Raw genomic sequence first — 25,387 nt, 5'->3', positions numbered from 1 at the left:
TTTGTTTGTATCTGTGCAGGATATAAACAGATGCTATAGCATAAATTCCTTTGTAAGAAATCTATAACCAAACTGTCCTTGCAATAAAAAGGGCATACACTCACAATCTAAGAAGTTAAGGTTTTAACGGTGCAACTTGTGGAGCCTGAAATCTCATGATGTTCTTGGTGGACGTACATTTAGACTTGAAAAGAAAGGGCATTCCCAAATGCAAAAGTACAGTGGAGAATGTGATCATCGCTGTCTTGATGAATGAAAAATGATTGCTTTGGCTTAGAATCTGAAGTTATTACTTGGAAGTATTTTCATATATGAGAATCTTCTTTTCATTAGAAAATCAGGTAAAATCCACATACCAACAATCTCTTATCTAACATTAGGTACCAAGTGCATCACTTTGTTATAACAATAACAATAACAATAACAATAAAATTAAAAATAAACAACTTAAGCTGTGAAAAAGACAACTCCAGTTACACAATCACATTAGCCCGTCTTTTTTTTTTTCTCAATTTTGAAGTATCTATATCTCATTCACATATATGTTATTGAATTGAGAATTAGTTTTGAATATGTAGTAACAACTGTGGCATACTATCAGATGAATATTTCTTGAATTATTCCATTCACACTGTGACTAACTCTTGTATCACTGAAACTTCTGCCCAAGAGTTGACATATATTCAAGACATTACTTCAGCTAGTATAATTCCTTTTTTTCAGAGTTTTTTATGGCACTCCTTTATGTTCATACAGGTAATAAAGAAGATCTGATACCCCCTGTGCCAATTCTTACAAGATACAGAAAAGAAGCTGGAATAAAGGCTTTTGCTAAAAAGAAATTAATTGACCATCGGTTGCCTGATGAAAGGAGGTCTAGCCAAATTAATGTGTTATCTACTTCCAAACTCTGTGTTCGACTGAACACTCTTTATGTAAGTTGATTGCCCATTGATTCTTTTACTGAAACACTTCTCTAAATTCTTCTTTGCCTGTCCATGTTATATATCATGTTTCCATTTATTATATTTTGGCATCTTTATTTGATGCCTTATAATTGTGTCCTTTATGTCTAACATATCTAAGATATGGAATCTTAAAAGATTCTTTGTTTTGTGCTTTTTTTGTCATTCTTATGTAGTTAGTCTTATATTCTTGTTCATTTCTTGGAAGTAGAATTCCCAATTAATTTAGTATCTTGATTAATCCATGTACAGATGTGTAAAACTATTAAAAGATGATTACCAAATGTTCAAGACAAAAACCAATTCTAGCTTTCTTGATTTGATGTTGAAATGTTGTACTAGGTTGGTTTTTATGAACTCTACTTCATGTAATAAAAAATCCATATTTTGAACGAAAGTTTATTGATGCTATACTAACAGCCGGACTCTCATTACATGGCATATGTTATATTACTATTCTAATATTTTTTCTTTCTTGGAAGCTGTTATACTCTGGAGAGAAAGAATGGCTTCTTTACAGCCCTCTAAATACATATAAAGAAAACTTGACAAAAACCGTAAAGAAAGCTTACCTCCATGTACTCTCTTCGCGAATTATAGATATGCCTCAGGAAGTCATAGTGTCACATGATGAAGTACAGCAGAAAATTACAATCCTTCCGATAGACATTCAGTATTTAAATTTAACTGCTAAATTGGCTGGAATAAGTCTTTTGGTCAAAATGCAGGATTCTTGCATGTGGGATAAAAACTGCTATTTTATTAGTTTTCATCTCACACAAAAAGGGCGACATTTTTTTTAGTACAATTGTAGCATTCTCAATTTGCACAAGCTAGGATGCTTTCTATGGATGTTGTTATGAACTATACAGTATAATACTACATGGGACGAAATATGCCTGTAACTCTGCTAATGTAATGGATGTCATGTGTAGTCTTTTACCATATCCACAATTCGTGTTGCTCTTTCTTTGAAAATCTAATGGTTTCCTTTTGATGGTTACAGTATGCAGTGAGCCATCTAAGTAAACTTGAAGAGAGCATTCGAGAAAGATGGTCAAGGAAGAGGCCACGAGAAACTTTTAATATCAGTATTACTCTAAACTGTTATGCTTCAGTTTGTTCCATACTGTGCCAGTCAATAATTTCAAAAATCTTTTTTTTTTCTTTTTTAAACAACGGTTAACATTTATGGATTTGTAAATGAAACATGTACACTAAAGCGAAATATGTGTCTTACAAGTCAGTGCTCTATGCATCCAATATCAGCGTCACAATGAACCAAAAAATAGGAAGGAAATATGAAAAAAATCAGAAAAGGTTGGACAGTGCTCAAGAAATTGCCTAAATGGTTCTAGCAGTCCCTGAGGTGGCACCGTCTTTTGTGAGCGCATCAGCAACTGCATTGGCTTCCAGCAACGTATTCTGAAAAGGGGATACAGATGGGCCCGCATAGGTCAGTCAAGTAAATGCTTGACCTGCCAAGGAGAAGGAAGGATCTTGATGCCCTGGGAATGATGTTCCTAGAATCCACCAAAGATGAACCCCCATTTGGAATGAATCTTTTGATGCATCATAGTCTTAGAGTTGGCAATGCTGATGAAGCATGAAAAGGAGGAGTGGATTCCATTGGTGTTCCTGGAATCCCAAGGTCGCACTCATTAAAATTGAGTTTGATGCACACCTGGTCTGGTGTCCTCCAAAGGGAAGAATGTGAAATCTAAATAGGGTGAAATCAAAATGAGTTGAAAAGTCTAAACACAAAGTTTTGTTAAATGGTCTGTAATACAATAGGTCAATCCCCCTCATCAATTTATTTAAATGTTTGCTGGGCAAACAATACTCAAAATATGGTGTACTGAGTTGTTCATATGAACCAATTATTTGGGGACTAATTTCCAAGAAACAATTTGAGCTTTGAAATTATGTCTTTGTAGAATAGTGTATGGACAAATCATTGGCAATATCTGTAATATATATATATATATATAATCATGTGCTGTATGATGCTTTGAAGTAAATCATTAATGCATATTGCATTTGCATTCCTAATAGACAGTGATAAACAAATATCCCTTTCATGCATTAGCATTGGTCCACCTTCAATCTTATTTATTAAAAGTATAACTAGTTCACAGACGGGCTAATGAATGAAGAAGGAGAGTTGAGTTATTTACGTGTTCAGAATACATTTCCCAGTCTCCTTATCTTGTTTTTCGCTTTCCTGTTCCTGTTACATGTCTACCGCCCTTTTGGTAGTGTACTTGCCTGAATAGATGTGTGCTTTTATCTTTAGATACAAGGTTATTATCAAAACGTGTGTGTACGCATGTGCCCGTGCACGTGCATGAATGCATTTTGCCACCCTTAGATGTCGAAACAGCTAACATGCTGCAGCTCTATAACACTGTAACACCCTTAGAAGTGTTAATAGTCTCAGCATCAAGGAAGCATCAAGTTTGAGGTCGGTGCTCTGCCTCTGGTAAGGGCTGTTTATTCAGTCCCAACTCTTACGCGAGCTTTGGCAAAAACTGGACCTCCAAATTTTGAGATGGCAAAAGCTGGACCTCCAAATTTTGAGAAGTAACCATGACTTGGCCACGCCATATTTTTACATGCATCCCAGCTAATTATTATAACTTCATTTCATTCTTTGTTCATAATATTGGTACATGTTTGCTATCATCTTGATGTATCTTGGTCGTTTGGTTTTGGCTCATGAACTTACATCAAATTAGTGGCATAATCTGTCTTGTTGATTGAAGTATGCAGAAATGCAAAAGATGAGGCTGTGTGTGTTTATTGCCTTTCCCATTCAATTATGCCGTGCAAGGAGGAAAATTTTGTAACTATTCATAGTCCTAGTTGCCATATGAAATCAACGTTAACATAATAAACTGAGAGTGCATATCTCTTCTCCAACTCCTCTGCATGGCAGCAATGTGGGTGCTACTCAGATTGCATATAACCTGGTCTTTGATGGGTGCTACTCAGATGGGCCTCCTCATTGAGAGAGCAGCCATTAAGCAGTATCATGGTTGTAAGTTTCCCCTCCCTTGACCAGAGAGTAAACATGTTCCCTGAAGCCGTGACTATTTGCTGACCATAGGATCCTAGGGAAAGCAGTCTATTCTCGATGTTAATCTGGTTTGAGTCTGAGGGAGACTGTATGTGCTAATCAAGTAAATTCTTTATGTACATAAGAGCTTTTTTGTCTATTGGGTCTTCTAAGCTTTTTATTGCATAAGGTTTCTACGAGCCACTTGACTCAATTCATAGTTTTATTCCTTTTCTAAACCCTTGGATTGGGTATGACTTTCTATTTTGATTAGTTTTATGTCACCACATTAGATGAGCTGAGTAATTATTAAAACATTTAATTACATTTGAAGTGTGACATTTGTGAACGTTTTTTTTATTTTCTTGTGCATTCGAAGTGATGTGCAGGTTAACTTCTTGATGAATAGAGATGGCTCAGATGTTTTATGCCTTATCAGTAGTAAATCTAAATGGGGCACATTTAAGCTTCTTTATGGATTTGCATAAGAAAAATAGTCTTTCTTCAGCGTCCTACACGGTCTTTTACTTACTCAAAAATTATTTCTAGGGAAGTCAATTGATGAAAATGCGAGAGATATCACAACACAAAAGATGGATGCATTTGATGGATCAAGAAAGGATATCAATGCTGCCATGGACAGGATCTGTGAGTACACAGGTATGGTACTGTAGTTAATTTTTTTACATTTATCCTTAGTATTTGCTTTCCTTACAGCACTCATTACCTGTGATGTTGCAGGAACTAAAATTATCTTTTGGGATTTGAGGGAGCAATTTATAGATGGCCTATACAAACCGTGTGTCTCACAATCCAGGTTGGAAATGCTTATTGAGCCCCTTGATACGGTAAGTTTTTGCTTCTATTACAAATATATTGTAATCCAAATTCCTAAAGCAAATATGGTAGTGGAAGTGTGGACGAACAACATTATACACACACACACACACACACATATACACAAAAACTATCTTGATGAACATATATGCTAATGAGGTCGAGGATTGAATTGGGCTTAAGGAAATTGGCCTACGGTAGCAAATGTTGGAGAGAACAATAATAATTGATTCTAAGGCAATACCCAAAGCATCGGGAATCTTGGGAAAATGAGTCCATAGAAGAAAATAACACACATCTCCTTACAGAAGCAGGTTAAATAGAATATGGCAATGGCTAAACCATAGTTGTTGGGATTGGGAGCCAGAACGGTATTGGGATTGCGAGCGTGGGATCATGAAATGCTTGAAGATCCCTATGGTTGGGAACACCATCCATATAATGCACATGTTTGAGATCGAGATCCCTAAATGTTAGGGATTGAGATTTCAACCAGTTGAGGATGATCCCGTCCTTTTGGGATCTTGATCTCAAATTTTTGAGGATCTTGCTATCAACCTTAAAGTGTATGATAATCTAGGATTATGTATACTTTTTAAATAGAGATCTCATCATTTATAGCAAGCAAGCAATGCAACTATATTAAAAGTAAGTTTGTGCTGCTAGCTGGATATAAACAAAGAACATCATTAGTTTGGTTGTTCAATCTCTAACATCAGGAACTGGGATCCCTAATGGTGGGGATCGAGATCTCAAAATTTAAAAATCAAGATCCCTGAGAGATCCTTTCCAAGAGCAACAAAATCGAGATCCTAGAAGGGATCGCCTACCAAACTAGGCGATGCTGGTAACTATGGGCTAAACTACCCTCTAACTTGCCGAAGTCCACTCATTTCTCATGTCTTTTATCATCACGGTTAATTTATCTCTGCTTTTGACATTTTGGCATTGTTTTTACTGCACTTGCCACTGATAGTATACACAACTTGCTAGACCATGAACAATTACCTTGAATCTGTTGAGGAATATAGGTTACATTTACGTTATGATAAACTAGGTCTCTCTATGTGTTTCTGAAGGAGTAAAAGAAGAGGCCAGGTTTCAAATTCATACTCCTTGTCTGCTCATGCCCTAAACAAGCTCTGAATGCCCCTTAAGATTGAGGTGGGAGTTTGGTCGAGTGTTAAATAAGTACCTAAGTGTATTCCAAGCATGTGTTTTATTGTCAGTTTACTCTTACATTGTATTTCTCCCTGATTATTGTATCATATCCTTAGAGATGAAAGACATTGCCCTTCTCTCACAGTCACAAAGTTATAATGATTTAGATACCTAATGTGGCTTAAGTCATAGAGTAAGCCAATCCTTCTGTTCAAAGAAAATGTCTTCTGAAGCAATAGGAACGCATAGGGATATGCATTTGTATATGATAACATTAATATCAGATTGTTCTGAATCTATACAAAATTTGAAATATGAGAGAGTGCTCATTAAGGTCTTTCTTTTGGTTAAGTGAGCATTCAATAGGTTTCTATCCCATTTTGTTTGCATGAAAAAATTATTTTAATTGCTATGACTTTGGTATTAGATTAAAAATTCTCATTTAGATAAATTCACACTGAACCTTTCAAAATTTTATTTTATAATGTGAATTTTTTACTTGATCATGTTCCTTCATCACTTTGGGCTTCAGGAACTTGCTCAGCTATGTGATGTCATCGTTGACCCACTTAGAGATCACATTGTCATAGCCCTTCTTCAAGCGTCACTGGTTTGTAAATATATTGATGTTTTTGTTTGTTTACCTTGGATTTCAAAACTTGCATTTCATAAAAGTTTTTGTGGAAGTTTCAAAAGATAACTTCTTAAATTGTTGTTGCTTTGGCAGGATGGCTTGGTTCGAGTAATATTAGATGGGGGACCATTGCGAGTATTTGTTCAAAGCGATTCCAAAGTATTGGAAGAGGATCTAGAGAACCTAAAGGTACAAAATATATGTATATGTTCTCAATAGCTTTGTTTCTTTGTAATACTGGTATCCTTCTAGAAAAAGATGCTTCTTCTTCCAATGCATGTGGACTATGCAAACTGACTTTGCTAGTTTGTGTTTTGCACAACTATTATAAAAAACAAAAATAAGGGGAAGCATAACACAATTCATATGGTCAAAATAAAATCCGTGACAACGAAGTTGTTCACTGTCCAATCAATTGGTCGGATGGTGATGGAAGTAAAGACCATACATTCATTTATTGAAATTGTATGTTCTGAATTACTCCCTCCAAACCAACCAGCCTTTATAGGAAGGTGAAAAGCACTAGGTCTTGAAGTGATTATGACCTAATCGAACATATTATGTGGGTCAGAAATAAAACCTTCTGTTGTGAATCAGTAGCTTTTTTTATTTCTGAGCTTAGTGGTTCTGATGAAACCAAGGTGGGGTGAGGGAGGATTCTCATGGAATTTCAGAGATATTAGGCATTAACAGCTGGTGGTGCGTACTACCGCAAATTCCATCCATTGAACTCCTGTTTATTGTGATTGCAGGAATTCTTTATATCTGGTGGGGACGGGTTACCACGTGGAACAGTTGATAATTTAGTGGCGCCCGTGCTTCAGATAATAAGATTGCATGGCCTTGAGGTTTGTCCCTTCCTAAATATAGAGTTCAATTGTTTGACATGAGAGAGAGAGAGCGCCAATTCGTTCATGCTGCAAATCCATTAACCCTGCTGCCTTTTAAAATTTAAAATGCAGACTCGAGAACTTATTGATCGGTTGAGGTCCGCAAGCGAGGAAATGGCAAGCGGTAACAACCTGCAGGTTGGCAGGAGCAAAATTGCCGGTGATCCCGACACTCTACTCAGAGTCTTGTGTCATAGAAGCGATCCAGAGGCCTCCCAATTTGTCAAGAAACAGTTCAAAATACCCAAATCTGTTGCTTAGAGGGCTCTTATCATCTATAAGTTCTCATCTTTAAAGAACTTTCAAATCAGATTGGTAGCCTGCTTGTCATTTATTTATTTATTCATTTGTAGTTTCTTTTTTTCTTCTTGATGGCATTATATCTGTATTGAGGCTGAACAATTGAAAGTCAGTCAATTCGTGGAGGGGGTTAATAATTATTGAAGCAATGATTTTACTTTTTTATTGGGATTGTATACTGTGAGATCATTTACTTTTTTTATAACCCTAAGTAAGGTGCATTTTAAAAATCCAATAAAAAAAATATTTGGGTGGTGGAAAACATTCAGATGTGCGGATATATATAAAAAAAAAAAGAATTTCAAGTCATAAAAATAGTGCATTTGGTAAAAATTTATCTAGACCATCTATTTTCAATATTTTTAAAGATCTACTTGGCCTATGTTATAATTACAATTGATCATGGATTTCAGTTTTTGTCTCCGGATTTACATCTTGCAAAATATAGCGGCGCCTGAGGTGCGCACTTTAAACAAACCTCTCCCTTAACGGAATAAGCTTTCTCAATGAAAGAGTTTAACATATTGAAACTCATGGTTTCTTAATAAAAACGCAATGCCCGAAACAATAAACCCGGTTTAAAAAACAGATCACTGACCCGGATCGGGCACCTCAAAAATTCATCCGGATGGGTGAATCGGCTAGCCGGATCGAAAATCGGTCGAATCTGTCGGATTAAGCTTTAAAAAAATTTAAAAAACTTATTAAAAGTTATTATAAATGTTGTTTTTTAAGAATTCAATAAGAAATCAGGGTACTACATTATTAATTTTCATTTTTTTTATATGAATATTGAGTTTTTTTTTCTCTGTATCAGCTTATTTTAACAAAAAATAGTTGTATTTTTTTTAAAAATAAGAAATGAGTTTTTTTGACAAAAATATTAACTTATTTTAACAAAAATAAGAAATGGGTTTTTTTGACAAAAATACTTGTATTTTTTTTATAAGAGCTTTTTATTGTTTTGACAATAACTTTTATTTTTTATTTTTTTGAAAAAAACCTTTTATTTATTTTGACAAGAAAAAGAATTGAAAAGAAATTTTCATTTTTTTTATACGAAAGTTTTTATTTTGTAGATAAGAAAAAAAAAATTTGACAAAAAACGAAATTGATAAAAACCTTTTATTTTTTATTTTTTAGAAAAAAACCTTTAATTTTTTTTATAAGAAAAAAATTTGACAAAAAAATTCATTTTTTTATACGAAATTTTTTATTTTATTGATAAGAAAAAAATTTGACAGAAAGTGAAATTGATAAAAACCTTTTATTTTTATTTTTACAAAAAACCTTTAATTTTTTGGAAAAGAAAATAATTTGACAAAAAAAAGAAAAAAAAAATTCAGCTCGTCAACGAGAGGAGTCAAACCCGCATCCGTCTCACAATGAGGACATGCAATAACCGGTATAACACGTGCAACTTAGTGTTTACAAAATCGTTAACAAAATATATAATATATGAACATTTTAAAGTATGACCTATTCACATAGTCCTACATCGAAGAGAGAGAAGCAAATTTATATGAATAAATAGTTCTTTGTACTCACCATTTGTAGTGCGTGTGAAGCAATGAGATTGCACGAAGTGTGTGGATTCTGAGCACACATGTGTGAAAGAACTTAGGGCCATGCGAAGCTTGCGAGGACCTCGTGGGTTCTCGGTCTTTGAAGATTTTTGCCTCAAAATTTTCCAAATTTTACAAAAATGCCCTTTGATTGCAGGCTCAAATTTTACAAAAATGCCCTTTGACTGCGGGTCTTGACGTGATTTACTGTGTAGAATTGCCGACCCTTTGACTGCGGGTCTTGACGTAAATGCCCTTTGACTGCGAGTCCTGACGTAAATGCCCTATGACTGCAGGTCCTGACGTGATTTACTGTGCAGAATTGCCTGCCCTTTGACTGCGGGTCTTAATGTGGTTTACTGTGCAGAATTGCCGGTTCTTCTCTAGAACCGGGCGATTCTTGGATTTACAAAAGAACCGCCTCTCTAGAACCAAGCGATTCCCGGCTTTACAAAAGAACCGACAAAAGATGATCGATTCTCGATTCGAATCGGCCAATTCCGTGCCGACTCGGCGATATTTAAAACACTGGTTTTGATTCCTTGTTGATTTGAATCGGCCGATTCCATGGCGATTCGGTAATTTTTAAAACACTGATTTTGATTATGCGCCGAATCGACGATTTTTAAAACATTGATTTAAACATTATGCCAAAAAACAGTTGAAAATGGTGTATATCCCGTATGTCCCAAGAAATCCTCCCAAATTTTGTGGATGGATATGGATCCATTGCGGAGGGCCCAGGCCCTTTATTCAACTTCATTTGCTACTACTACTGTCCCTTGTGGAGGGCCCAGACCCTAGATTCAACTACATTTGATCCATTGTGGAGGAGGGCCCAGGCCCTAGATTCAACTACATTTGATCCATTGTGGAGGAGGGGCCAAGCGCATGATTCATGCCCACTACCACTATTACTACTGCTACTAATCCGGGGTATATACCATTTAAATATGAAATTAATACCCTATATAATATGGAAAAATATAAAATAAGGCCATTTACCTTTGGTACAAAGTGGTCACATTAATCTTGATCATCAGATATGAAATTGTGTGGCTGCAATTATTTCAATTACCAAGTTCAAACTTCAAAATAAAATTTTTCGAACTTTGTGACTCATCCAAACTATCAATTTCACATCGGATGGTTGTAAGTAATTGTGACCACCTTGTATCAAAGATAAATAGTCACATTATATACAATTGCATATAATATTACTTTGTTCGTAGTTTGATATGTACTATCTATTACTACTACTACTAATGTGGGGTATGCTATCTAATATGAAATTAATATACCTTATGTAATATGGGAAAAATTTATATAAGGTTGCAACCTTAAAATGTGGAATTATATATGCACCTCAAAAATCCATCGGAAAAGGTTGTTTTAATGTTGAAAGATCATCTAATTGATCATCTCGACATCGAGATGTATGAATATATGTAAAAAAAAAAAGATTTTGAGTCCTAGAAATAGTGCACCTTGCAACACATTATCTAGACCGTCCATTTTCAAGATTTTCACATATTTATAGATCTACTTGATTTTAACCATATTTGGAGTTTAAAATTTTATAATTAGATATGAAAATTTTTAGATAATCCTAAGAATTTTTTATACTAAAATTACATGTTATAATAAATTTTGGAGGTGCACCTAATTGGATAGTTTAAGGTTGCAACCTTATAGAAATGCACCTATGTAATATTACAAGGTAGTATTTGTAAGTTTTAATTATTTTTGGCTAAAGATATATGATTGTAGCAAAATTACTCCGAATGAAGAAAATATAACCTTTTTTTTAAAAAAGATAAACTTATATGTAAAATCACTCATACAATTATTATAGATAACATAGTGACGAACTCTATCAAATAACAAATAATTCATTGTCCCATACAATTTTATAGTAATTGTAAATTTACATTAGTGTGCAAAACCACGATTCTGGGATGGGACTTGGCCCATGCCCAAGCCAAGTAACTTGGGCTAGGTTCAAGTTACTCAGCCCGTGTCCAGGCAAGGCAAAAGTGTTAAAAAAATAAAAACCAAATAGGAAAAATATGCTTAAAGTGAAATTAAACAAAGAAACTTTAAATGAGGATAAAAAATTCGTAAAAAACAGATTTTGAAAAATAAATTTGTGATGGGAGTATTTTAGAAATAATCCAAAAAAAGGGAAAAATATAAAAATAATTATAACCAAAATATTTTTCAATATTTACCAAAATGATAGAAAACATTAGAAATATATTACAAATAAATTTCTTATATTTTTTGATTTTTATAATTTTTGAATTTCTTTTTTAAGAGATCTCCAAGGCTGACAACCTAACTCGGGATACTGTGCACGGCCTCCGAGTTGGTTCGTCCGAGTTTTCCGCGCTGATTTACATTAACAACGAGCGCGTCCAAACAAGGCATTTCTGTAAATAAAGTGGAAAGTTATGTTGTTTCTATCAAGAGGAGTGTCATTTTAATTTCTTAAGTACCGCCAGAGGGACAGCTTCTCAGGCCCTGCGTTCCAATGGCTTCTGCACCAGTGGAATGGCACCTCAGGCCCCCAAACCCTAAAAATCCCATTGTTTTCTTTGATATAACCATTGGTTCAATCCCAGCTGGCAGGATTAAGATGGAGCTTTTTGCTGACATTATCCCGAAAACAGCCGAAAACTTCAGGTACCATTTTCTCTCAGTCTCCATGATACTTCAAACAATTTGATCTAAATTGCTTTCTTGTTTTTATTCGATGCAAAACCCAACTGAGTTCCATGATTTTGGGCACGAATAGTTGTGGGTTTTGTCCACTGAGGAGAATCAGATCATTGTTACTTCTGAATTTTGTTTTCTGGTTAGTTCTCTGCAAAATCAATTTGATTTATTTGGTTTGAGGAAATATGTTGCCGCTTTCTTATATGGAGGATGAGTAAGCTTTATAACTTTTGATTTGTGGTTATTCATTTAAAAGAATGAATTTGTTTGTTCATTACCTGTGAAACACAGTGTTGATTTCATTTTTATGTAGGAAATATATTTTTCAGTTCCGTACATTGATAAGTATCAAAGCTCTGTAACATGTGAGTGTACTTGTTGTTTATATATTTTAGTTTGTTGTTTATATAATCATTGAGATTTCAACTTAATCCTGCTAGATTTGGCCGTGTCATCAAATTTCTAAAGGAAAGTTACATAAATTGTATGTACTTAATAATGTTGTTATTGATTCAGATCACTGGTTGGGATTATGGTATGTTTTCATCACTTGTTCGACTGAGTGAGACTAGCTTTACTCACTGTACGAAAGAAGGAAAAAAGAAAAATGAGAAAGAAATCAGATTTCCAATTTCTGATTTATAAGATACTGAAACGATAAGTTTAATAAAAAGATGAAATTGCGAGGATGTATGAATAACTTTAATGAGTTTCATATGAATCTATTTAGAAGATCTAATGCAGGGATTATATAATTATAATACTTTTCTAGTTCCTCTTTTCTGATGAATATTCACGACTTTGTATTAAGTTCCCTCAATTTTGGGCGAAGTTTTGTTGATTTGAGTCAAGCTTCAGGTATAAGTAACATCATATGTGTCTGCACCAAAACTATCATACCTTCTGGTTCCTTAAACAGAAAAAGAAAAATTAAAATGACTGTCCATCTGTGGTCTATTGTCTAGTTTATAATCAAACAGTAGAATTATTTTGGCCTAATTACATTCTAATGAAAAAATCGTATGATTCTTATTCATTGGTACTTAATCGATACGAGTAATTGTACCACACACAATTCATATATGATACATAGCCAAAGCATGATGCACCCCGCTTAGTTCTCATTTAAATTATCCTTCAAAAGGCAAAAAGAAGAGCCCTCCATTTGAATGAATAACACACAGATAAGAATACACTCCAACAGCTGGTTATTTAGGCATTGAATGGTGTGACGGTTAGTTCTCCTGCTCTTGCCGGTGCTTCCCTAAGTGGTCTTGAGATCAAGTCCTCATCTCAACCTTTTGAGAATGGGCTAGGGCCTTGGCGGTATTACCATCAAGCCCTATGATGAAGTCTCAGGCTCCCTATGATGAAGTCTCAGGCTCCATTCTCACCAAAGGGTAGGGGTCCAAATCCCCACTGATTTGCCTATTTTTAGGAAAAGAGCTCGGGCTTAATTGGTTAGTGCTTGACGATTTGCAACACTACGTCCTAGGCTCAATTCCTACCAAGGGTAGGGGCCCTCTCCCCACTGACGCACCCAAAAAAAATGCATAGCCAAAGCATCCATTGTAGGTTTAGGCCTGGTGATGGACCAAGTGCTCTGGCTAAGCCTGGGCCATGGCCAGCTTATGTGACCAATAGGGCCAGGCCTGGGCCAAGCAGATCATCCCGGCATATCTTGGCATGGGCAGTTTTTGGTCCGGCCTGGTGCCAAGCAAATATAAAGGCCTGGCCCTGGACTAGCCTGTCCCTCCCAAAGGGCCCATAGAACTCTGACCCTCCGGCCATATTGGTTCTCAATGATGAATGGTGGAGATCACCGTGGTGGATTTCCATCAGAGAGTCATTTCCACCAGCTATCCTTGAGTAGGGGTTGTGGATGCCAAGTTATGTATAATGGATCATACACAGTATCATTCACAGGCTCTGTATGGTTTATTTTCCCTTTCAATAATGGTCTGTGAAGCTCTGAGGAAGCCTATACATATTAAAAATGCTGTGAGTAGTTTAGCTTAATAAATTGCCAGTGTCAAGAATATTTTAGCTTCAGGCTGATCTCTTTATTTTACCGCGTTATCATTTTGAACTTTTACTCTTCCCTTTCTCTGTAATCTATTCATATCAAACATTGGCTCATTTTCTGAAACCCATTCTGTGTGATGGCAGGCAATTCTGCACTGGTGAATATAGGTATGTGAAAATATTCTGTCTTCTCATTTCGTATTGTCTCTTCATTCTTTAAATCCAATTAGGCCACTGGGTTTATCAGATTTCCTTCAATCTATTGGAAATTCTTTAAACATTTATTTCATGAATTATTGGGATTAATATGCAGGAAAGCAGGAATTCCAGTTGGATATAAAGGATGCCAGTTTCATCGGGTTATCAAGGATTTTATGATCCAAGCTGGTGATTTTCTGAAGGTTTGTGATAATTGTAAAAATGCTTCAATGATTGGTTTTTCGTTTCAGTTCTATTAATTTTTCGAAAGGCATGGAATCCATCCCTTGATAAAAAAATCCCACTTATATTGTAGCTAAGTTAGTTTTCCATGGTCCAAGCCTATGGAGAACTCTTCAATAGGCATATTTGGTATTTTGAATTCTTGATTCATGGCTATGTTAACTAGAACAAAATCTCTGTGAGAATTTGGTTCATTTCTTTTTTTTAATTATTGTCTTGTCTGTTACAAGTCTATATTGTTTGGGTTATTAAAAACATGCAAGCATGATTATAGATAGTCAAGTGCTTGTTTGATGTGTATATCAAATGCATTTAGCATCAGAAGATAATATAAATTAATTTTATTTTAAAATACAAAAATTAGGAAATAATATAGATAGAACATGATGATTAATGGAATCTATGGGATGTCTAGGATTATTCGTTTGAAAGAAATCTCCTCCTGCTAGGTTCATAAAAATAAAATCAATAAAATGACTTTTAAATCTGAAAAATGACTACATATTTAGCAAAAGGACTATAAGTCCATCTATCATAAAGTAGGTTTTTGAATGATTATTTATTTCTCTTTATATAGATGAATACCTACACAATCAATTTATTGGTATAAGACTTTGGACCCAAGAAAACAAAAATTATAAATAAAGCAATGTAGAGAACCCCAAAAGATAATGAATTGCATAAAACTAATGTTAAAAGAAAGAAATAAAAATAAAAGTACAATAGTAAATGATGATGTAAATGCTGAAAGAGAGGCTCATATGGATTGGCTCACTCTGTAGATCTCATCTCCTAATCTCTCTCTCTCTCTCTCTCTCTCTCTCTTTCTCTCTCCCTTTCTCTCACTCACTCTCTTCATGCCTCTCTCTTTCTCCCCATCCCCCAAATCTCTCTTCTTCTGCACCACCTCTCTCTCTCTCTCTCTCTCTACATGCTTCTCTTTCCTCTAGGATCTTATTTTGATTTTATCATTATCTTTCCTCCATCTCTATCCCTAGTCAAATTCTTATATTCAAAGAAAATTATACCTTACAATCTTTCCCCTATATCTTTTATCTAAACTTGACTATATTTATTTAAACATAGTCCTTATGTCCCTGATGAAATTACATACTACAATCTCTCCTTCATATCTTTATCTAATCATGAATTTCTTATCTGTACTTGAACTTTGAAAAGGAAAATCCCTTGACTTTTCAAACTGCCACACCCACACCCTAAACACACACACTCTGTCTCTCTCGTGTGTGCATGTGCGATTGTGTGGTCACCTGTCCTACCCCTAATTGTAACTTAATATATGTAGAATATCTTGAAAAACTTGCATACTAGTAAAAGGCATTGAAACGCCCTTATTATTATATTATATATGCTAAATAATTATTATTTTGAATCTCGAGTGAAATGATTTTCAATAATGATATAACGTGTCTAGTGTTGTAGGCTCTTATAAAACACGTTAGGAGTTCTAGTTATTTGAAAAATAGGATAGTGACTATGATTTGTGCTTGTTATCCTTAGATTGCGTTGAATCATGAGTGTCTTTTATGTCATTGAAGTTTCTAGTAAAGAATAACTGGAAAATACAAAAAATAATTGTATGTGGAGGTCTAAGTGGAATCTAGACCTCGTACCAATGCGAGTCGTCCCAATAACAAACTCACTCGGGCATCAACCTCCTTTTGGCTTCACGATGTTCGTGATTAGAGATGGCTAACAAAACATTGCCGATTCTCGAATTCCTTCTTAAGAATCAGATGGCCTCTATGGAATGAATGAGTTTCCCTAGGCCGTTTGATTATAATTAGAGAGAACTCAGAATTCAAATGGCCCAGTTTGCTTCATTTCTTAACCTGAGACGTCAGTTGTCATTCTGACACCCTATAGGACTACTATTACCTCTACCTCAGAGGCTTTCTTAACGTGATTTGAGACGATCGTAGCATCGTAATGTAACATCTAACCACTTCACCTTCTCATATCTATTCCCAAGCTACTTTCTGAAAATTTCAACCCCTATCAGAGTTGAATTTAACAAACTTGCAGAAAGTTTGAACCCCATGGATCATCCATCCTTACTCCTTGAAACCCTATTTGTTAACAAATTAAGATGTTTGTTTAATTCAATTTTGATGGGGTTCAAAGTGTTGCTACGACTTTGGAACTATCATTGGTGTCAAAATTGACAAACTTAATTAATAACTACTATAATTCATTATTACCATCAAAGATAAATTTAGGGAAAATATCTCCATAGCCCCTATTTTTAGGTTTCATTTATTGATAAACCCAAGGTTTCAAAAGATACCTTCTAACCCCCTGGCCACTTTAAACTTATTTTTAACCTAAATAAATGTGAGAAAGACATGCTCTTCCTAAACCCAATCCTTTCTCTCTTCACTTATATACCCTAAACGTCTCTCTTTCTCTCTCTTCCTGCATCTCTCTCACTCTCTCTCCTCCCGTGTTTCTCCAAACACCTCTCTCTCTCCTCCGGGTAACTCTCACTTCCATGAAGCCCTTCTTTCTCTCTAGAGGAGGCCATGGCCATGGCTGAAACCCCTGCAAACGCCATTAAAGTAACACCAAAGAGGAGAGAGAGAAATCTTAGGCCCGGCACTCCCTTCAAAATCTGTCCCCTTAGCTGCCTCTCACTATGCTTTTTGGGTCTTTCGCCTTTGCTTGTGGTGGCCACATGTAGAAAGAGAAAGAGGGCATGAGAGCGCCATTATAGAAAGCTCACTCCCCTTCAAAACCTACTCTCTTTCATTCTCCAACCCCTCTTTCTCTCCCTTCAACTATGGCGGCTACTGCAACTTTCTCCCTATCCAAGCTCTCCTCTCTCTTTAGAGAGACAAAATCTCCCACCTCACCTCACCACCACTACCGTTTTCTCTCCTCCGCCTACTCCAACCCCAAAAAATTCTCTCTCTCTCTAAAAGTTGTCCTTTCCAACCCCCCATCGACCCTGCAACCCCGACCACCCACCAAAAAAACCTCCATTCCCCTTTGCCCTCGAGCTTCATCTCTCGCTTCGCTGATGAAGAGCCTCGAAAGGGAGCTGCCATTTTGGTTGAAGCTCTAGAGAGAGAAAATGTTCAACATGTTCTCGCCCATAATTTTAAAAAGCGGACCACCTGGTGCCTAGGTAGCCGCCTAAGCGGTCCAGAAGGCCTCGGTGCATCGCCCAAGCCTAGGCTGCCAAACTAGGCGAATATCCTTGAGCACCTGCCTGAACCCGCTTAGGCGGCCGCCCGGGGCCTGCACCCCTCCTAGGGGTGGAAATGCGGCTCCTTGAGGGTATTTTTGGGTCATTTTCTAATAATAAAGGGGAAAAATTGTGGGTTTTAGGTTCATTTGAAATCTAAAACCCATTAGAGGCTATTTTAGAGAGAGAAAAAAAACAAAATTCTACTAGGCCTGTCAGGTTCAGGGCGCCCGCCTAAGCACTGGGCGGCCTGTACCCCCCGACCGCCTAGGTGCCACCTAGTGCTTTTTGAAGCACTGTTCTCGCCTATCTGGGCGGTACTTCTCTTGAGATCCATCAGGCCCTGACTAGGTCCAAAACCGTTAGCAATGTCCTTTGTCGTCTTGAACAAGGTGAGATATTTACAGTCGAAGGCTATGTTTGATCTACTGGTAAGGTGGGTGTTTGTATAGCCACCTCTGGACCGGGAGCCACCAATTTGGTTAGTGGGTTAGCTGATGCAATGCTTGATAGTGTTCCTTTAGTTGCCATTACTAGTCAGGTTCCTCGAAGAATGATCGGAATTGATGCTTTTCAAGAGACCTCTATTGTCTAGGTAACCAGGTCTATAATGAAGCACAATTATCTTGTTCTTAATGTTGATGATATACCTAGGATTGTTAGAGAAGCGTTCTTTTTAGCTTCATCGGGTCGACCTGACCTTATGTTGATCGATGTGCCTAAAGACATTCAGCAACAAATGGTGGTGCCCAATTGGTATCAACCCATGAAAATTCATGGTTATATTAACCGGTTGCCAAAAAATCCTGAACTTTCTCAGCTTGAACAGATTGTACGTTTGATTTTGGGATCAAAAAGGCCTGTTCTTTATGTTGGGGGTGGCTGTTTGAATGCTAGTGAGGAGTTGAGGAGGTTTGTTGAGCTAACTAGAATACCAGTTGCCAGTACTTTAATGGGGTTGGGTTCGTATTCATGTTCAAATGATCTCAGCTTGCGTATGTTAGGAATGCATGGTGCTGTTTTTGCAAATTATGCTGTTGATAAAGCTGATCTTTTGTTAGCTTTTGGGGGTTAGATTTGATGATAGAGTGACTGAAAATTGGAGGCTTTTGCAAGTAGGGCGAGTATTGTTCATGTCCATAGACCTAGCTGAGATGGGAAAAAACAAGCAACCCCATGTTTCTCGTTGTGCTGATATCAGGCTGGCTTTATGTGGGGTGAATCATTTGTTGGAGGAGAGAGAAAGGAGTGTGTCCGATTTGTTCATGGAGAGAAAGGAGTGTGGGTTTTGTGAAGCTCGTAAAAATGAGGGGATAGAGATGGGAACGTGAAGAGAGAGAGCAGGAGGAGAGAGAGTGAGGGGAGAGAGATGGGAAAGACAGAGAGAGAAGACGTGCGGGGAGAGAGAGAAAGATAGAGAAGTTTGGGAGGATGGCTTTTGGAAAAGGCATGTCCTTTTAGATTTATTTGGCCTAAAAAAACAGGTTTAAATTAGCTCAGGGGGTTAGAAGAAATAACATATATAATTTTTATGCCTCCAAGATATTAAAACTTTGGGTCTATTGTGAAATGAAACCTAAAAATAAGGGGTATGGAGATATTTTCCCATAAATTTACTTATACCTAGTGAGTTTGTTAACAATATAGCATTGGAAGGAGGAAGGGTGTCTGGCAAAAGTGAAGTTGAATTTAACAAATGTATGAATGACCAAATTATCCATCCTAAGTTTTTTGGAGCAGGGCAAGGTGCAAGAGCAGGAGCCTACAATTGACCCATAACTGAAGCTTTGTAACTTGGGAGCGACGTTCAACGAGTGACTTGTTATATGTACTACACATATAAGGGGCCGTGTGTGTCATCATCATCATCATCATTTTAGCCTTTTTCTTAATTAATTGGGATCAGCTACATGCATGGTTCTTCATTCTGCTCTATTATAGGCCTTATCCTCAGTGATGCCATAAGTCCCCATATCTTTTTGGATTACTTCTAATCACATCTTTTTGGGCCTACCCCTTGCCTTTTTCAGTCCTTCCACTTGAACTAACTTGCACCTCTTATAACAGGTGTTGTACTTGATCGGCACACCTATGGCCAACCCACCTAAGTCTACTCTCTCTCATTTTATTGTCTATTGGTTTCACGCGTAAATTCTCTCGAATAGATTTATTTCGAATTCTATTCCTTTTTGTTTTGCCACTCATCCATCTCAACATCCTCATCTTTGCTACACTTATTCTATGGGTATATTGTTTTTTGTCGGCCCAACATTCTGCCCCTTGTAAATATGGGGCTGTGTGTGTGTGAGAAAGAATTTCAAGGGTGCCGGTCTTGCTCCAAATGATGCATCAACTGAATATGAATCTCCAACCTGAACTATACACTCCCAATCTGCTATTGATAGCTCTTTGCCATTGGATTTGCCATCGTACTCTAAGCGGGGTAGATCCCTATCATGCTGACCAGGATTTTCCACCAGAAACGTATCGCGAAAAGAGCTCCAAGGTCCGATCATCCCTAGCTCGTTCAGTCTACTCCACGTAGCAACGAGCTTTGCCAGTGGTAGCTGCCCCCTAAAGAGCGAGTTGCTTGTATGCATAGCAGAGCAAGTGAGGAGCAGCACTAGAGCAGTCATACTCCCTTCACCCAAATTAGAACTTTATTTGGTGGAGTGCAAATAGAAAACATCAGAAAACCCCAAATAGTCCGGACAAGTTTTTAATGATGATGAAACAGAAAACATCTCCAAGCTTCCAAGTGGGCTTCTCAATCAAGATAGAAGAGAGATTTATTGATAGGCTTGTGTCTGTTCGAACCTAAGAAGTTCTCAAAGTATACCTCCTCAATGTGATAGAGCAACCAACCTGTGTTGTGTTGCAACAATGGGAGGATGGAGTGGAAGTTCAGCAGGAGGAATGGAAGATACCCTCGTACTTGTTCCAACTGTGAGATAAGACCAGGTCACCAGAACCTCAACTATCTACCACCATCATATCAGTCGAGTCGGTACAATTCATTTTTATCTATAGAGAACACAAGAGATCACTTATGATCTTGCGAATGGAGAGGAATTCAAACCCCCAGGTATTCTTATCAATACTTTGGTTTTCAAGACCGACTCTTTGAACTGTTGAGACATTCATCCCTTCTTGCTAATGAGATACGTAGACAACCAATGAGGGACAGTCACAATAAAGTTTACAAGTCTTTTTCAGATGTAATTGAAGGCAAGATGGAAGATTTGCGATACTCTACTTGGTAAACAGGTCAATTATTCGGGTCGTTCTGTCATTGTGGTGGACCCTTTGCTTTCATTACATCAATGTGGATTACCCAAGAAATAGCAATAGAGCTCTTTCAGACATTTGTACTTTGACTTTACTCGAAGACTTTTGATAACCTACCCTTTCATCGACGACTGACTCGGCTCATACGCTCAAGGAAATAGGAAAGATATTTCATTTAACCTGCCATGTCAAGGGAAACACGTTTTGCATATCGAATATCAGATCTAGAGTAACTACACGAAAGACATATCTTTAGTTGCCTAGCTAGGAATAGGAATAGTATATTTGACTACTTCAGGAAAGGCTAGCTCAGCTTGAATACATATTGTCCCTGCTAAGATATGAATACTGCTTGAGTACAGATTGGCTTGGCCTGGATAGACTAGCTGTGTATTATTTTATTAAAATGATAATTAAATAAATATGTAATGTATGTTTTTCAGGAATCAACCATGAACCAGTTGGTTCTGGACAACCCTGGCGATTCGCCAATCTGGGACATCCAGAACCTGGGGCCCCTAGGTCTAAGCCAACTTTGGTAATTCTTAGTTGGCTCACTGGTTCACAACTGTTGACGCAACCCATGACTATGAAAATGGAGAAAAAAGAACATCAATAGCTGGTCGTTAGCTAGGATATTATTAGAATGCAAAAAATATCACAGAATCAAAGACTCTGGGTTCAACATTCAAAAACTTTTGAAACTCCCCATGGAATAGAGATCCCTTCAAATTAGGATTACACTCTAATTTTAGTGGGGGTTGCAATTCCTTTTAATCAGGGATCAAGATCCCTTGATGGGGGGAGCAAGCTCGGGCTCTGGCTCCAAGATTATTTGGGCGAGATTCTGAAAGGGGTCACCATCCCTCAACCAAGCTCCTCGAGTTTATCCATCTTCACTCTTTGCAGCTCTTCAAAGTTTGTTTTTGAAATTGTTAACTGTTGAAGTTTTTTTTATAATTAATTAATTATTTATTTAATCTGACGGAAGGCGGTGATTGTTTTAGTGAATAAAATCAGAATAGTACAACTGTAAAAAGAGATGCCTAAAGAACTAAGATGTAATCAAGGTTATAGAAATGGTAGAGCACCCACTCCTTTCTTTTCTGAAGCATCTACATCCTATGTGGCACGTGGCACAAGGTGACTAGCTGGGATGCGCACAACTCCATAAATTTGGCCATCACATGGATGACTCTTGAAGGTATAACTGCTTTGGGGAGTTAAGGCTGCAACTTTCTTTAGTGAACTTCTATAAGACGATCGTTAATCGGTTTGTTGCATCATTGGTTTCTAAGACACAGAGATCCTTTGGGGAACCTACATTTCCATTTCTTTCATAACCCTTACAATGCAATAGTTGTCCATAGAGGTCATACGACTGGCATTTTCAAATTGTAAAGAAAAGTAGAACTATTACCAAATCGTACTACCTTGGATAGCATGTATCACATTATAAAACCATTTGGAGATAGGGAAAGGTGGAAGTTTTATAAGCATGTATGTGCAATATGAAACATAATAAGCATGTAAATAGTCCACTATATTATTAGCAACATTACAGTTGCAAGTACTAATTTTCAGCTCAAACTGTACAAGGAGTTTCAGTTGAAATCAAATAATTGTGTTTGGAAGCTCCTACATAATATATTATGTGGCGTAATGTGTGAGATGATGTTGATGGTCAAGACTTTGTGGTTTGTGAGACGAAATCCCATGCCCTAATGCAAAATGCCAAACCAAGTGGTATTTTGCATTATATCTGAAAGCCCTTTTATTCAACTTATAGTGCTCTCGAAAGGCAATTGAGACCTCCCATAAGCCAATAGATGTACAAGGCAATACCTTTTCCAAACAAAGCATTGGAATACAAACTATGGGCTTTTTTGTGGTTTCCTTCCTTCTCTCTGCCTTTCTATAAGTTAATAATGTAGGACATAAGCTGAAAAATATTAGCGTCAGTTGTCTGCCATACTTGTCCAGATTGAATTTTAGGGAAGCTATACAATAGCCAAATGGAATGCCGTTTACGGTACTCCGAAGGGCATTCATCATTTGTTCCTGATGATTTTCTTTTTTCTGACATGTAAACAGGTATAGACAGTATGAATGGACCCCGCGTTCATCTGTTCCCCATGATGACTGCGGAGATTGCCATTGTAGGGGGATGCTCACCCAGGTAGAGTTAATCTCCACCTTCCATCATTGGGAACAGATGGCGGATGCTGTCTGGACTAGTGTATACCATACACCACTGGATATGGTATACTTCCCCTGAGTTTTATTTTCTTACTCTATTTAATATTGGAGTCCATGATTTTGCAGGGGGATGGAAGTGGATGTGTGAGTATTTATGGAAGCAAGCTTGAGGATGAAAACTTCATTGCAAAGCATACAGGTCCTGGTCTCCTTTCAATGGTATGCAATTGCATTTGTCTCTTTTTTCATATCCTACTGAGAAAGTGCACCATAATCCAATGAGCATGGCATGCAGCCTCAAAGAAGCGTCTGTTTTTTATTTCCAATGATGGATGAAGGAGATTTACTGTACATATGGGCACAACTAAGTTTAATCTTCACTGCCTATTGTCAGTAGTGGACAGAGGATGCTGTTTGGAGTTATATGCATACTTGATTGGATTGTGGCATGCTTTCACCTCACTAATTAAACTGGAAATGTACCCAAATTTCTCATAAAAACAGAAAAAATTGATTGGTATACCTATATTCTTGTTTGTTTCTTTCCAGGCAAACAGTGGGCCAAACACTAATGGATGCCAGGTAACTCCAATTTCCTGTAATGTCATTTTCTTTGTGTTTCCTTTATGAATTCAATGCCTCGTTAGATGAGATATCCATGAGAATGTTCCTTCATTTGGTTGTGCAATGATGACCACCTGAATATTTTATTTATAATGGCATAATTGTTGATGATTTTCAAAGTGACCCCACAAATCCTCAATTTTTTGGAAATGGAAAGAAAGCAATGATTTCTTTCCCAGATTGAATACACATAAATTAGAAAATAAAGTTGAGATTCTGCATTCTAAATGATAAAGAAATAGAAAAAAGGGACTATTTGCATTCCATATTAAAAAAAGTATATATTATTCATAACTTTGATAGAGCAGAATGGTGGAACAAGATTCCGCCAACTCTAAATAGTTGGGATAAGGCGATTCGTAAAAAAAAAAAATTGGGACAAGGCTTGGATGATGATGATGATACTATACACAACCTCTGTGTGGTGTACCATATATAGTACACCACACACAGGTTGTGTTTACAATATTACTTAAATCAAGATTTTGTTTTTGCATTTGGATAATTAACCATCCTTATTCAGAATACTTCATTTTTGGCAAGGTTTAGTCAAAAGTACCAAAAAAACCTGGCCAGGACCTTACTCAGGAGTTGCACAAGGCTATCCTCCACCGTAGATATTTGAATGTTGGAATATTTGCTTTTTATGCACCCCTTGGATCATAATTGAAACTTCACTTTTTGCAGTTCTTCATAACGTGTGCAAAATGTGACTGGCTGGACAATAAGCATGTTGTATTTGGGGTGAGTTCTCTACAAAACTTAACATATTCTTTGCTCTTGATAAATTGTCAAGTAGGGTGTTTCTTTTGTTAATGATGCATGCTATTTCGTACTTTATTTGAAGTACAATCTTCGTTCTCGTGCCTCAATTTTGATCTGTTTTTATGGTGGCAGAGAGTTTTGGGAGAGGGCCTCTTGGTGGTTAGAAAAATCGAGAACGTCTCAACGGGGCCTAACAACCGGCCAAAGCTTGCCTGTGTCATAGCTGAATGTGGGGAAATGTGAAACCACAACCCAAAATTTGCATTTTAGACACTCTTTCGATAACATGTTGTCTTGCCCTTCTGATATATGTTTCTAGATGGGTTATTCCTTGACTGCAGTTATAATTAATGGATGGTACTATGGGTGTATATACTGCACACTATGTCTAACAATGATATTGACATAGAACTTGTGAATACTCGATAAAAACTTTGACTGGGAATGAATCTTTGGAACAAATGTTGGTCCAAGAGCTTTACAATTAAAGAGATTCGATGCACTTGGTTCTTAGGTAGGGTTGATAATGGGCCAACCCAGCTTGGGTCTACGCCAGATCAAGGTCTACCCTTGACCCCGCTGATTGGGATCAACACATCCTGGACCCGACCCATTTACAACTATCCTGGACCTGACCAATTTACAACTCTACTTTGGCAGTTGGAAACATATGGGAAATTTGATTTTGACTTTCTTTTGCCATTAATGG

At 36.9% G+C, this 25,387-nt stretch overlaps 3 protein-coding genes across 7 annotated transcripts in view; all 3 read left to right on the top strand.

The window, feature by feature from the left end:
• LOC18426115 (plant/protein (DUF810)) overlaps nucleotides 1-8,010 on the top strand; it is a 42,112-nt gene extending 34,102 nt beyond the window's left edge. For all 4 annotated transcript variants that reach the window (XR_016049578.1, XM_088858533.1, XM_006832781.4 and 1 more), the window contains exons 20-27: nucleotides 757-935; nucleotides 1,972-2,056; nucleotides 4,573-4,683; nucleotides 4,765-4,871; nucleotides 6,554-6,631; nucleotides 6,749-6,844; nucleotides 7,408-7,503; nucleotides 7,618-8,010. Coding sequence is in view for 3 of the 4 variants with exons in the window: in XM_088858533.1 (XP_088714659.1) it covers nucleotides 757-935; nucleotides 1,972-2,056; nucleotides 4,573-4,683; nucleotides 4,765-4,871; nucleotides 6,554-6,631; nucleotides 6,749-6,844; nucleotides 7,408-7,503; nucleotides 7,618-7,806 (941 nt within the window). In the remaining variant the exon portion in view is untranslated. The remainder of the gene's footprint in view (nucleotides 1-756; nucleotides 936-1,971; nucleotides 2,057-4,572; nucleotides 4,684-4,764; nucleotides 4,872-6,553; nucleotides 6,632-6,748; nucleotides 6,845-7,407; nucleotides 7,504-7,617) is intronic.
• Nucleotides 8,011-11,928: 3,918 nt separating this feature from the next.
• On the top strand, nucleotides 11,929-25,140 carry LOC18426113 (Cyclophilin-like peptidyl-prolyl cis-trans isomerase family protein). Of its 2 annotated transcripts, XM_088858512.1 has the most exons (8): nucleotides 11,998-12,095; nucleotides 14,298-14,321; nucleotides 14,467-14,554; nucleotides 23,185-23,269; nucleotides 23,416-23,508; nucleotides 23,839-23,871; nucleotides 24,601-24,657; nucleotides 24,811-25,140. In XM_088858512.1, the coding sequence occupies exons 4-8, from the start codon at nucleotides 23,258-23,260 to the stop codon at nucleotides 24,919-24,921; spliced, it is 306 nt and encodes a 101-aa protein (XP_088714638.1). In that variant the 5' UTR covers nucleotides 11,998-12,095; nucleotides 14,298-14,321; nucleotides 14,467-14,554; nucleotides 23,185-23,257; the 3' UTR covers nucleotides 24,922-25,140. The 2 variants fall into 2 exon arrangements, with proteins under 2 accessions (XP_011620386.1, XP_088714638.1); XM_011622084.3 differs by lacking the exon at nucleotides 23,185-23,269 and having other exon boundaries at nucleotides 11,929-12,095.
• On the top strand, nucleotides 18,335-19,224 carry LOC110006555 (acetolactate synthase 3, chloroplastic). Its single transcript, XM_020662406.2, is given in 4 exon segments — nucleotides 18,335-18,868; nucleotides 18,870-18,894; nucleotides 18,897-18,939; nucleotides 18,941-19,224. Coding segments are annotated over 4 exon segments (717 nt in total). The 5' UTR covers nucleotides 18,335-18,412; the 3' UTR covers nucleotides 19,134-19,224.
• Nucleotides 25,141-25,387: the final 247 nt, after the last annotated feature.

The sequence above is a fragment of the Amborella trichopoda genome, chromosome 1 (assembly GCF_054954075.1).
Source record: "Amborella trichopoda isolate Santa Cruz 75 chromosome 1, AtrichopodaSantaCruz75HAP2 v2.0, whole genome shotgun sequence".
NCBI lineage: Eukaryota > Viridiplantae > Streptophyta > Magnoliopsida > Amborellales > Amborellaceae > Amborella > Amborella trichopoda.
The sequence above is the reverse complement of the archived record's forward strand: the minus strand, read 5'-3'. Positions and strand labels throughout refer to the sequence as shown.

Excerpts from the sequence above, each read along its gene's own strand:
- LOC18426113 (XM_011622084.3), top strand. The coding sequence starts at position 11,944 with ATGGCTTCTGCACCAGTGGAATGGCACCTCAGGCCCCCAAACCCTAAA. Across the intron at positions 23,509-23,838 it reads GTCCTGGTCTCCTTTCAATG|GCAAACAGTGGGCCAAACAC; the intron begins GTATGCAATTGC and ends GTTTCTTTCCAG. Across the intron at positions 23,872-24,600 it reads CAAACACTAATGGATGCCAG|TTCTTCATAACGTGTGCAAA; the intron begins GTAACTCCAATT and ends CACTTTTTGCAG.